The sequence below is a fragment of the Brienomyrus brachyistius genome, unplaced genomic scaffold, assembly GCF_023856365.1.
Source record: "Brienomyrus brachyistius isolate T26 unplaced genomic scaffold, BBRACH_0.4 scaffold47, whole genome shotgun sequence".
Taxonomy (NCBI): domain Eukaryota; kingdom Metazoa; phylum Chordata; class Actinopteri; order Osteoglossiformes; family Mormyridae; genus Brienomyrus; species Brienomyrus brachyistius.
In genome coordinates, this window is record NW_026042322.1 from 1,077,296 (window position 1) to 1,090,065 (window position 12,770).

The 12,770-nt window shown below is 42.5% G+C and overlaps 1 protein-coding gene and 1 long non-coding RNA gene across 3 annotated transcripts; one reads left to right on the forward strand and one right to left on the reverse strand.

The window, feature by feature from the left end:
* Positions 1–77: 77 nt before the first annotated feature.
* LOC125723354 (probable E3 ubiquitin-protein ligase HERC6) lies at positions 78–11,118 on the forward strand. The gene is made up of 23 exons (XM_048999860.1): positions 78–841; positions 1,510–1,660; positions 1,878–1,966; positions 2,184–2,411; positions 2,492–2,583; positions 2,666–2,793; positions 2,895–3,046; positions 3,374–3,429; positions 3,698–3,780; positions 3,897–3,956; positions 4,034–4,118; positions 4,269–4,449; positions 4,556–4,707; positions 5,184–5,303; positions 5,836–5,934; positions 7,539–7,673; positions 7,777–7,923; positions 8,824–8,990; positions 9,117–9,177; positions 9,310–9,380; positions 9,543–9,726; positions 9,839–9,941; positions 10,312–11,118. Exons 1-23 carry the CDS (start codon positions 613–615, stop codon positions 10,539–10,541), a joined length of 3,003 nt encoding a protein of 1,000 aa, XP_048855817.1. The 5' UTR covers positions 78–612; the 3' UTR covers positions 10,542–11,118.
* LOC125723356 (uncharacterized) lies at positions 10,966–12,757 on the reverse strand. 2 transcript variants are annotated; one of them, XR_007386864.1, is made up of 3 exons: positions 12,658–12,757; positions 12,518–12,565; positions 10,966–12,121 (listed from the first exon to the last, which is right to left on the reverse strand). It is a non-coding gene; the product is annotated as an uncharacterized LOC125723356 (long non-coding RNA). The 2 variants fall into 2 exon arrangements; XR_007386863.1 differs by having other exon boundaries at positions 10,966–12,124.
* Between the last annotated feature and the right edge of the window lie 13 nt (positions 12,758–12,770).

Genomic DNA, 12,770 nt, shown 5'->3' on the forward strand with positions numbered 1-12,770 from the left:
TACATGAAGGGAATGAAATGAGGCACCGAGGTCCGTGTAAAGGTAGCAATAATAGAAATAAAATCCAAAACAAAAATATAATGAATATGATAAAACAATCAAACAAAAAAATTAAACTAATTAAAATAATAATTACGGAAAATTCGAAAAACATTCCGAAAAATAATAACATTAGAAGAATATCTCCAATATGATCATACCTATATTTTCTTTTTATTAAATTGTTTCTCATTCTTATATTGGTCCGTCCCTTCTTCACAAACTGTGGCACAAGAATTTCATTGCATTGTGTCAATAAAACTTAAGATTATCCCTTTTCCAGTGTCCTGTGGTACCCGGGGTCGTGTAAAAGCTCCTTGTAACAAACAATCTTCAACAAGATATCAGAACTTTTCATATACATATGCATGACTGTGCTCTGCTTTGATTATTGCATAGGAAATAATACACGTAAGTTTTTAATAGGCACACTTCCGGTAAGCTGGGGCTAGGGACCGTAATGTCCCTGCGCAGATACTGTATTTAGGAGGAGGTACAATACGTGACTGAAACTTCTGAGATTCGCACAAGTGAGTTCAGTCGCATCCCCGAAGCCGACCGAGTCAGCGCGCGATGTACAGCTGGGGAGACGGCTCGCGTGGGCATCTTGGGCTTCGCCTGCAAGGCGCTGGCACAGTAGTGGCGGTGCCCCAAGAACTCGCTGACTTCCCCGAACAGGTGACACAAGTAGCCGCTGGAGAATCCCATACCCTGATTCTCAGCAATAGCGGGAAGGTTTGGACATGCGGGCGCAACTCATCGGGACAATTGGGAAGACGAAGAGGAACGAACAATGTCCCAGGTAATATATACAACGCGCAGATTTCCGTGCAGATTAGGGAGCAGGTGGCAAAAAATTCCGCTTCACGCTTACATGCGTGTGTATGTGGCAAATAACACCTGAAACTTAATCACACACTTAATTCATCAGTTTTAATTATTTTGCATTCTCATAAATAAGAACGTTTTGTTACCGGAAAAATAGTCACAAGACGCTAATTTCGCTCATTTTTGTACACATAAAGGCGTCATTTTTGTATTGGAATACCTTTAGTTATGCTAAACCTCTTCTGTTGTATACATACCGGCAACTTCAGCTCGGTTTCGCTTTCGTTTCTCATGAGATAGGAGTAACGAAACTTAATGTAATCTCCATGGGGTACACCCATTCTCCGTCTGCCTCTGCTCCATTTCCTGGTCTAAACCACCAATTCACTAATACATTAAAAATAAAGTAATGAATTTGATGAATTTGAAGCCAATAAGTGGAATCAGACCCACTATAAGTGAAATTTATAATACAAATAGGTGCAAGCGTATAACTTTCGGTTGAGCATTGTGGGGGTTGTGGTCTCCACCCATTTAAGGGGGTCTAGGGGGTTGTATTGGCTGGTTTTTATTATTGGGGGGGGGGGGGGGTACAACCTTAGAACAGTGAGCTAAAGACTGAGTTGTACCTGACCGTTTCAGTGGCACTGGATAGGCCAGAGAGCGCAGTGGGCGTGGCCTGCGGACAGGAGCATTGCCTAGCACTGTGTAAGTCGGGAGAGGTGCTGGCATGGGGGCGTGGCAGCGAAGGCCAGCTGGGGACCGGACGCTTTGATAAACAACTGAAGCCAAGGTAAAGCGCAAGAACAGCAACGCGCATTTATTAATAAACAGCAGCTCTGTGCCAGGCAGCGTGATTTTCATTATGAAAAGAATTACAGTAATTTGGAGAACTGGATCCATTGATGTCAATGATGAAGAAGTGACTCACACAAGCAAAATGTGTTAAAAAGTAAAAAGCACACTTAACGATGATTAAAAATCTTGACTGCCTTATATGTATTTTGCAGGATAATACGTCTTACCGTGTCACCAAGTATGCCTACACCTGTAATTCAAGTTGCATGCGGAAAATATCATTCCCTGGTCCTGACTAAGGGTATGTAACTACACAGTGGTGTTTAAGTTACTGCTCAGCATGATAGTGTACGGTACGTGTAGGACTCATAAACTGACTACATGAAATGATACTGAAACCTTGATCGTCATACAATAAATAATGGCAGCATCTGCACCTGAGGAAAGTTACATTGCCATTATTTAAAGGCTCAGATGAATCTTAGATAAATTGCTGGGTTTTTCTTTTCATCCTGTAGAGGGTGAGATGTTTTCTTGGGGGAGGAACGGCTATGGACAGCTAGGCCTTGGCAGGGCTATTTCCACACAGGCTGTTCCCTCTCGGGTCCTCTCTCTTATTGGAGTGCCAGTGATCCAGGTTTGCGCAGGAGGAGAGTACAGCTTTGCCATCTCCCTCTCTGGGGAGATTTACTGCTGCGGTGCCAACAATGTTGGCCAACTGGGCCTCAACAGGGTGGACGAAAATGGTATGTTTTTCACGATCGCCCGAATTGAGGGTTTACTGTTCAGTGTTTTTGATTGTTCTTGATCTTGTTATCCCTGGTAGGAAGATTCACTGTATGTGCAGTTCCTGCTCTTAGAGCCCTTAGCGTGTGCGACGTGAGCTGTGGAGAAGCCCATTCCGTGGTCCTCACCAAGGTCAGATGCTGATTTTCTTTGCTGTTTCTGGGATGGATGATTATTGGTCCAGCACGTCTCCTTACGCTGCTCTGATTCGCAGGATGGGGATGTGTTCACCTTTGGAGAGGGGACGCATGGTCAGCTTGGACACAACTCCACGAATAATGAGCTGAGACCCAGGAAGGTGGAGGGCTTAGAGGGTGGTGCTAAACAGATCGCATGTGGCAGGTAACGCTGTAAAAAGTCTCACTTACAGAGAGGCCTCTGTCCACTTGTTCCTAAGCACTAGTTCCAGTGTAATTTCCAACACACGATTTCCTGTTTTTCAGCCATCACACTCTGGTGCTCATGGCATCCGGGCACCTGCTGGCCTTCGGGAATGGACCGGCGGGTCAGCTGGGGACCGGGCGGACAGAGAACCAGCTGCAGCCCACCCCTGTGGAACAAACCTGGAGATCCACTGGAGCGTCTGCAGATACTGGTCTGGATAAACCCCCTACCCCATGACAATCGTTCTGACCCCGAGGTTCATAGATCAGAAGATGATACTCGCACTTGAAGTATGTTTGATGCATGAAGATAAATGGTGACGTGGCATCAAGGCATTCGTCAAAAAGACTGAAGACGACGGCTATTAACATTTATGTGATCATTGCATTCGTTTGATTAAAGATTTCAGCAAAGGCCGGCATCCCACCTTCAATAGCTGATGGACAAGACACCATCATTGTTGATTATTTTGGTTGTATTAAAGCACTATTTTTATTGCTTTGTCCTGTAACACTCTCCAATCTCTGGTCTCTCAAAGACATGAAGATAGCAGCGGGTTGGAATGCAAGTTTCATTTACTCTGCACCACCTGAGGTAGTGTTTTCCTGTCCCTGGGGTGGGTTAACTCAGGTCTTTTAAAATTATGTATATTTTTTTAAAATTATATGTATATCACACACACACACACATTGTAGAAATGTTTTCTTTTCTGTTAGTGGAATTTCCCATTGAAACCTAACAATTGAATTTTGGCTAAAAGTTTCTGACTGAAATTTCCAGCAGTATTGTGCATTATTTTATGAATTTCCAGATAAGGTATATTTGTGAATATAAGAAGCATTGTTAAGACGATGTTCCTTAGGAACCTGTCAAACACATTTGCGAGAAGCTGCAGCGATGGTTTCCACTGACTCCAGAGAGCACTGACCCAGGGCACGTGGAAAGGTAGTTTTTATATATTTGTTTGCAAGATGAATTATGTTGCAAGCACTTGCTTTGTAACACATATGTGCTAATTAGATCGTCATCCGTAACTGAATCAACTTTATCCCTTGCTCTAGGGATCCTGCCCTTATCTTTTCATCAAGTTCTGCTCTGGTCGGCAGTTTCCTTAGAGAGAGGTGATTTTCAAAATACCGTCAACGCATTGTCATTAATAGCCGTGCATTTTGCTGACTGACGTGCTTCTTGTGGTCAGAGAATCTCCTTCGCGTGGCCCATCTTCTGTTGACCTACATGCTGCCAGACGGGTCTTCACCCAATTGCAGGGCAGTCGCTGGATGGTACAGCTCGCCAGACTCTGTGTCTGGAATTCTTTAGCTCTTTGGATAATTTGAATAAAAATCAATTTGTATTCTCAATAAATCACCCTTGATGTCCGACGAGCACTAAACATATTTCCCAATGGGGAAAAATATCTCCTGTTCATACAGGAGGCTGCTGTGAACTTGGTCTCCGACCTTTGTCTGCATTCAATGCACATGAGATCAGTGGAGATCTTCCTCATATTGCCTGAATGTCAGCTGTTCCAGAATGACCACAACATCATTGCCTTTATCCAGCCACTGGCACGATCCATCATAAATTTACCTGAATCGTCAATCAAACGGCTGAGTACGTAAGCATTAGACAGAAATATCTAAGGCTACATGATGCATATGTACACCTGCCGTGAAACGCTAATACATTGTTGAATCTCAGAGCCTATTTTCCTCCTCAGGAATCCTGTGGTCCGATTTGGAGCTGGAGTCATTCAAGAAACACCTTGGCATGTGGAGACATGCCCTGTCCTTTCTGCTGAAGACTAACCTGCTTTATGCATATAATACAATTGTGAAAGACTTACTTCAGATTCTGAAGGAAATGTACAAAGTTAGTGCTCACTTATTATTGGGATGCGGGAGCAAAATGATTATGATTGAACAATGAGGTTTCTGCTGCCTTGTTAGCTCCTGTCATAGACAATATAAAGCAGAATTCTTATAACCACATTACAGTGTTGGGTTATGTGGTGAGAGCGGGTTAGTGGATAGATCGCTTGCCTCACATCTCCAGGGGATGGGGGTTTAAACCCCCCCTTCCCCCCTACTCTGTATGCATGGAGTTTGCGTGTTCTTCTTGTATTATGTGAGCCTCCCTCTGGTTTCCTTGGGTAGTCCAAAGACACACAGTTAGATGATGAGAGAGGATTTCCCATAGTGTGTAGATATGCTGTCTTGTCACCTATGCTGCCTATAGGATAAGCTCCAATAATCCTCTACTGGATAAAGATTTGGAAGAAGTCCGCATTGTTGCAGAGTGCGAATTGCATTAAGCTAACTTCAAATTCATCTCTTTCAATTTCACAGGTAAATAAAAACAGAAAAGCATCTCAGACTGTTCCTGCTAGTGAATTCCATTTACTGGACCTGAACCCCCCTGTTTTGATCGAGGACTTGCAGTTGTGGTGTCTTTTGAAGAACCAGGAGGTAAGACAGTGCATGAAAGTGCAGGGATCTTCAAATCTGGCCCTGGATTCCAAATCCAGGCCTTGTTTTCAGTTCTCCCAGGTAGTTAGTTTAGCCATTACTGATTCTGATTGGCTACAGACTGTGGTGTGTAATACTCCCATAAAAAGGGCAGCTTAGGGACGCTCTTGGGAGTTTCACTTACACAGAAATGTTCTGAGGGCAGAACTAAAAAATGATTGGTTCAGAAAGATCAGATCGTGGAGGAGCTGGCTCAAGGAAACGGGGCCAAGGCATCTGATTGGTTGAACCCACCTCCTCTGCAATCTGAACACTTCTATGTAAGTAAAACTCCCATGAGCCTTAGGGACATGAATGAATGCTGGGAAGAAAGCAATCTGAGGCCACAATCGAGCGTATTTAACAGCAAGCTGTGAGCCAGCGGCTCTACCTGCTTAGCTACCATAACGTGGTGGATTAAAAACCAAGAATTAACTTGCAGTGTCCTTCTCACTTTGGCTTAAACTGTGAATTTATTTCCACTGCTAATCAGGAGACCCCGGAGACTCCAGCCATTTTCTGCCGCTTTCCATTCGTTCTGGACCTGCAGAGAAAGACCTTTCTCTTCCAATATACTGCAGCCGCGATTAAGGTGAGTCAGTTCATATAGCTTATGATTCTATATACAGAGACATTGAACACAACTGAGCTTAAATGAAGTCTCATACCAAATGATCCTTATTGTTCCTTATACGGATCATGTCAGTTATAATTCGTTTTGGTATCGAGGAGGTTATCATCACATGAATGTCATTGTCCATTCTCAGAATGGACACCGAACATTAGTTACTGGTAAAATGCACAATTTGGGGTCAGTGTGAGGCTCTACGGGTTAAAACTCAGCCTGTAATCAGACAGTTGCTGGTTTAGGTCCCATGGTCGGAGGAGTGATGTTGGACCCTGGAGCTGAAAGCCCCCTGAGATGCTACACACTGGCTGACCCCAGAACTTGTCCTTCCTTGCATGTACACTATATGGACAAAAGTACTGGGATACATCGCTTAATTATTGAATTCAGGTGTTTCGCTCAGACCTTTTGCCTCAGGTATATAAAATCAGTTACCTAGCCATGCAGTCAGGTTTGCAAACATTTCTGAAAAAACAGGTTCTTTTGAAGAGTTCAGGGAATTCAAGCATGATGCTGTCATAGGATGCCACCTTTGCAATAAGTCAGTTTGTGAAATTTTTTCCCTGGTAGATGTTCCACGGTCAACTGTAAGTGGTATTATTGCAAAGTGGAACCAGTTAGGAACAACAGAAACTCAGACATGAAGTAATTGATAAACCAAGTAAAGTAACACAGCCGGGGCGGGGAGTCCTGAGGTGCAGAGTGCGTGAGAGTCGCCATTGTTCTATTGACTCGTTCGTCCTCTGGTATCGACCCCATCACAAAAAACAGACTGAGCACACTGTCACTGGATTCTGGAGCAGTGGAAATGTATTTTGTAGACTGAAACATTATGTTTCTATGATTGTCAGTCTGATGGTCGAGTCTGGGTTTGGCAGATGCCAGGAGAATGTTGCCTGCCTGACTGCACTGTGCCAACTGTAAAGTTTTATGGAGGAGGGATAATGGTATGAGGATGTTCTTCAGGGGTTGGGCTTTGCCCCTTAATTCCAGTGAAGGAATCTCTTAACATTTTGGACAATTCAATGCTTCCAACTCTGTGGGACCAGTACGAGGACGTCCCTTTTCCGTCCCAGCATGACTGTGCCCCAATGCACAAAGCAAGGTCCGTAAAGACATGGCTGGGTGAGTTTGGTGTGGAAGAGCTTGACTGATCCGGATAGAGTCCTGACGTCAATCCCATGAAACACCCTTGAGATGAACTAGAAAGGAGATTGTGAGCCAGGCCTTCATGTCCAACATCAATGCCTGACTTCACAGATGCTCTTCAGGATGACCGGGCAAAACTTCCTACAGACACACTCCAAAATGTAGTGGAAAGGCTTCCCAGAAGAGTTGCAGCTGTACTGTAGCTGCAGTGGGGGGTGGGGAGTCTACTCCATATTCATGCCTATGGATTTAGAATGGGATGTCATAAAAGTTCCTGTAGATGTGATGGTGAATTGTCCCAATACTTTTATCCATATAGTGAATATTGTATCCCATGGAGAGCTACATGGAATATGCAGAACCTACCCAATTTGCCCACACGCATGAATCATGTGTCTGTATTCTCTAACCCGCCCCAGCATTTCCTGAGGAACCAGATGTGGCCCAATTTGACGCCACCACTGTATCTCCCGCTCCGCCGCTTCGCACTCGTCGAGGACACATTCCAGAAACTCGGCACCATCGACCACGAGAACTTCAAGAAGGATCTTGCGGTAAAAAAATAGATAGGCTTAAAAAAAGCAGCATCACGTATGAAATGAAGTAAGAACTATCATGTTTTTATTACTTATGTACTTTCCCCTTTTTTTATGCTAGGTCAAGTTTGTGGAGAAGGAAGATTCAGAGCTGACACTTCTGGACCGAAAGGACTTCTTCCTTCATATCTTCAAGGAGCTGTGTTTGCCGGAGTCTGGAATGTTCCGGACCAATGATTCAGAAACGTTGCTGTGGTTCCCTGTGAAGGTGAGGCTTTGCGCATTCTAGGAGATATCATATTTACATGGTGCATAGATTTGTAGGAATCCATCTTGTCTACTGGTCAGGATCTCCACAAGGGGTGCTGGAGTCTATTCCAGGCAGCACAGGTCACAGGGGAGGGCAGTCCATCAGAAGGCCAATGCACAAATACCACAGGTGGTTTTGGAGACACCAAAATTCACTTAACTTCTTATTTGTTGATTTCTGGAAGAAATTAAATTCCCAGCGGAAACCAGTGCAGTGTAGGGGGATCATGCAAACTTCACACGTTTTGTGTAGGTGTGGCTTTTGAACACTCAGCTCTTTTGGTGTAAAGCACAACTCCATCCACTAGGGGTCTCACCGAACTGTAGATTTTGATCCACGGTTTGGTGCAATTTTGGTACTGCAGGTTTGAAATTTGTTATTAAATATGCAAACACAAACGGAACAGCTGTAAAGCAAAGGGAAGGCGACTGTGAACGTGTCTGAATGACAAAATCTAACAGATGCTTACTTGCTTATTGTAAACATAAATATATGAAATTATCAAAAAATATAACATTGTAACAATCATAATGAACTGAATCTCATCTAAATCCAGTGTTCTGTACTGTCGACATCTACTTGTGAATTTAGGTTCTGCCCGTGTCAATAAATGTAATAGTTCATTTCATTTTGTGTACTGTAACGAAAATGATGTATCGAATGGCACACGATGAAAAAGTGTACCGTTAAAACCCAACTACCTACTGGTGCAAGTCATCCATACATGGAAATCTAAACTATAATTCTCATTGTTACAATTCATTGATAATATTGAACTTTAGGAAATATTGAAAGGACAATTCTAATGCAAATAAATTGCAAAACATGTAAGACCATCCTGTTTCTCTTGACCAACAGCCCACGCAACCAATGAAAAGGTACTTCCTGTTTGGGGTCTTGTGTGGACTAGCTGTACACAACAACAACACTGTGTACCTACCATTTCCACAAGCTCTTTTTAAGAAGCTGTTAAATGCAAAACCCACATTGGAGGACCTGAGAGAACTCAGCCTTGAAATCGCGAGGTGAGTCGTGTTGGTTTGTGTGTTGGAACAGGTCCATAACATTATTAAACAGTCTCGAGTGGTTGTCTTTCAGATGAATGATACGTCATTGCATTGTTTTGAAGGAATTTGTGATTCTCTTTGTAGTACTTTGAAGAACATCTTAGAGGACAGAGATGATGTCGGAGCAATGGACCTGCCCTACTCAGTACGTGCTAAGCTAATACAAACAGCTAATTGAATAACATTTGATTCCCGTTGGGTCAACTTTGCACATACAGCTACACACTGTACTTCTTCATAGCATTATTGATAGAGCTTCAGTTGTCTTTTTTACCAGGCGAGCTGGGATGGTGTAACCGTGGAACTGGATCCCACTGACAAAGAAAAATCTATCACCAATGCCAACAAGTAAACCTTTATTTATTTCCCATGTATAATGAGCTATTTTTTCTTTCGAAGTCAGAGCTAGCATTGAAATATCTAATTTGTAGTCGTTACCCTACACAATGTATGCCTGCTTCCACATTTATGAATGTAGATTAATTTTCTGTGCTTTTTTTCCCCCCACAGATATAATTTTGTCAGGGACTATGTTGATTACATCTTCAACAAATCAGTGGAGACGATCTTTGGGGAGGTCAAGAGAGGCTTCTTCACGGTTTGTGACGTGGACTTGGTGGAGCTCTTCCAGCCTCGCGAACTGATGGAGCTGATGGTGGGGAACGAGGAGTATGACTGGGAGAAATTCAGACAGGTTGATAAACCACATCGCCCGTAAACACGCTGCCTATAATAACAGGCGGAAAGGGTTTGAGGGGATTCGCAATGAGACCATTTCATGATTTAACCATTTATATTCTCTCCAGAACTCAGTGTATGAGGGAGCGTACGAGTTAAACCACCCCTACATAAAAATGTTCTGGGAGGTGTTTGAGGAGCTGTCAGAAGATGAGAAAAAGACCTTCTTCTGTAAGTTCATTGGGGGGGGGGGGGGTTAATGGATCATATTGGAAAGTTAGAGATTATTTGCTGAGACTGTGAATTGCTCTACTATGTAAAAAGGTAAAAGTAGTGATGGGTAGTTCAGGTCCAGAAAGTAAAAATCCAGACCAAGATTTTGTTTCAACCAACTAGTTGAGTACTCTGTGACTGATTCTTTATAGGTAACTGGTTGGTTGAAACAAAATCTTGGTCTGGATTTTTGCTCTCTGGACCGGAACGATCTATCTCTGGGTAAAAGTAGCATGCAAATGAAAACATTATGCATTTCATTATTTCATTCAGTTGAGTTATGTTGACCTCATCTGAAGCAGTGACACGGGCTCTTCTGTTATTTCAGTATTTCTGAGGGGATCTGAGCGAGTGCCAATCCTGGGGATGGCGCAGGTACAAATGAGGGTTCAGTGCCGCCCTGAGTGGACTGAGGACCACTCCCCAGAGGCCCTTACATGCCACGACCTTCTGTTTCTGCCCATCTATCCTACAAAGGAGATGCTGAAGACCAAGCTCATTCATGCCATCAGGCACGACAAGGACTACTGGAAGGACGAGTTGGCAGCTCGGACTTAATTCATTCACTTTCCAAGCACATCGTTTTCCCCAGGATTTGCTCCTTAGATCAGTGTTTCTCAACCCGGTCCTCGGGGGCCCCCAGCGGTCCATGTTTTTACTCCCTCCCAGCTCTCTGCCAGACAGTCCAAAATGTTGATCCCTCTGGGAGGGAGCAAAAACACGAACTGTCTGGTAGTTCCCAAGAACCGGTTGGAGAAACATTGCATTACATCTATTTATTTACTTGAGGCACTAATTCACAGGGACTTTCAGTTATTCAAATGTATCACATTAGCTGCATATATAAAAATCAACACGGAATCACATCACAATAAAACAAACCTAATAGATATGCGTTTGTCTAATTCCAAAGTAGTATAGATATATATACAATACAGTAATGTTAATTACTTGTATCAGAACCAGAAATATTACACAATAATTTAATTTAATTTGTTGTTTATTTAGTTTGTTCATACTGAAGAATACCTTCTAAAAAGGTAGACGTTTATTCAAATGGGTGTGTCTGTAGATGTTCTATAGTAACAAAGTATTAATCTGCAATTATAATGGTTAATAAATATTGATTATGTAACCCTGATTTCTCGATAAATGGGTAGTGCGTGCCAGTCTCTCTCGGGCTGTGGGTAATAAGCGGGCTACAGTTCCTTTTGTAATCGTTCTTTAATAATCACCACTCGGCAACACAGTACTTACAACTTTTCCAGCCGCGCTCCAACCTCCCTTCCCGCGCTTCATTCTAAACTGTCCCCCTGTGTACCAGGGCAAATAGGAACTAATCATACAATTAACTAAGGGAACATACTGAACGTTAATGCAACACATGTAAATATAACTGAAATAATACAGTACTGTAACTGATAATAAATAAGATGAAATAATAATTAAATCTGATCATTCAACACAACATTGTAATGTAAATAAATATATATTAACATTGATAAAATTACTGCAAAGCATAATAATCATATACAACATAAATAAGTGACATACACTTAATTAAAATAATCCAAAAAATATATAATGTGCACAGCAACTATGGTTACAATTATATAGTATTTTATTAATAAATTAATTTCAATTAGCAGTTGTGGTGTGGATGACTGATCAGGTTTTGTTTCGGTTGTATTACCTGTGACGTTGCTAAAGATTTTGGGCCCCATTAGAGCATATCATATTGGGCCCCCCAGTCCAGACCATCCAATTATTTTGCAAATTTTTTAGGACCCCTGTCACTCCGGGCCCTTTGGAATCCTCCTACCTTTCCCTTTCCTTACGGCGCCCCTGATCTGTGATACGGAATGGGAACGAGTATCCGTGTTATTACGGTGGTGGAGAATTAGGGGGTTTGGTCCATAATTAAGCACGCCGAGTGTGCATCACTCTGTAATTTATCACAACACAGCCCTGTAAAGCGCTTTGGGACAACTTTGTTGCCAAAGGCGCTATATAAAAAAACAGATGAATTAAATCGAGCTGATGTTTACTGCGATCACACGTTGCTTCGTCTCCCGAGTCCGCAAGTGCCCCCCAGCGTAGAAGATATAACATGGCGTCAGACCTGATATTGCCGGTTACTGCTATCCGGTTTCAGCAGCATGAAAATTAGAAAGAAAAGCTTGATTAGGCACTTAACAGAAATGAACTTAGCTGTAAAAGGATTAGTCTGTTTTTAATGTCTTCCACAGGCAAACATGCTGCAGGATGTAGAAATCCTTACATTCGCATGTCCAATTAGTGCTTTCAGTGATTCGTAACTAACTATATAGATACAATCAAGCAGAGCTTATATACATTCTTGTTCAGTCTCTATTTTTTATCGTTTATTTGTCGGAGCTGGGCTAGGAGAGGTAACTAAGTTTTATGTCAATTAAAAGCTTTAAAGTTACAAGATACATTTTAATATGGGATGAAAAATTCCAAATAATAATCATAATAATTTAAACCATATTTCCCCTGCGATGGGTTGGTACCTCCATCCTGGGTTGTTCCCTGCCTTGGTGCCTCCGGACCACCGCTACCTTGAATAGGAGAAGCGGTTACAGAAAACGGATGAATGGACAATTCTCTCTTGCAACCGGGAACCACTACATGCTCCCCAACCTGAACTGACCTGATACTTTTCCAAAATTCCCAATAAAAATAGCTGTTGTTTATGATAATGGTGGTTGTCCTTATGCTGAGTGATAATAATGACGGTGGTTATTATGATGATTATGGTGATAA

Excerpts from the sequence above, each read along its gene's own strand:
- LOC125723354 (XM_048999860.1), top strand. The coding sequence starts at position 613 with ATGTACAGCTGGGGAGACGGCTCGCGTGGGCATCTTGGGCTTCGCCTG. Across the intron at positions 2,412-2,491 it reads CAACAGGGTGGACGAAAATG|GAAGATTCACTGTATGTGCA; the intron begins GTATGTTTTTCA and ends TATCCCTGGTAG. Across the intron at positions 9,727-9,838 it reads ACTGGGAGAAATTCAGACAG|AACTCAGTGTATGAGGGAGC; the intron begins GTTGATAAACCA and ends TATTCTCTCCAG.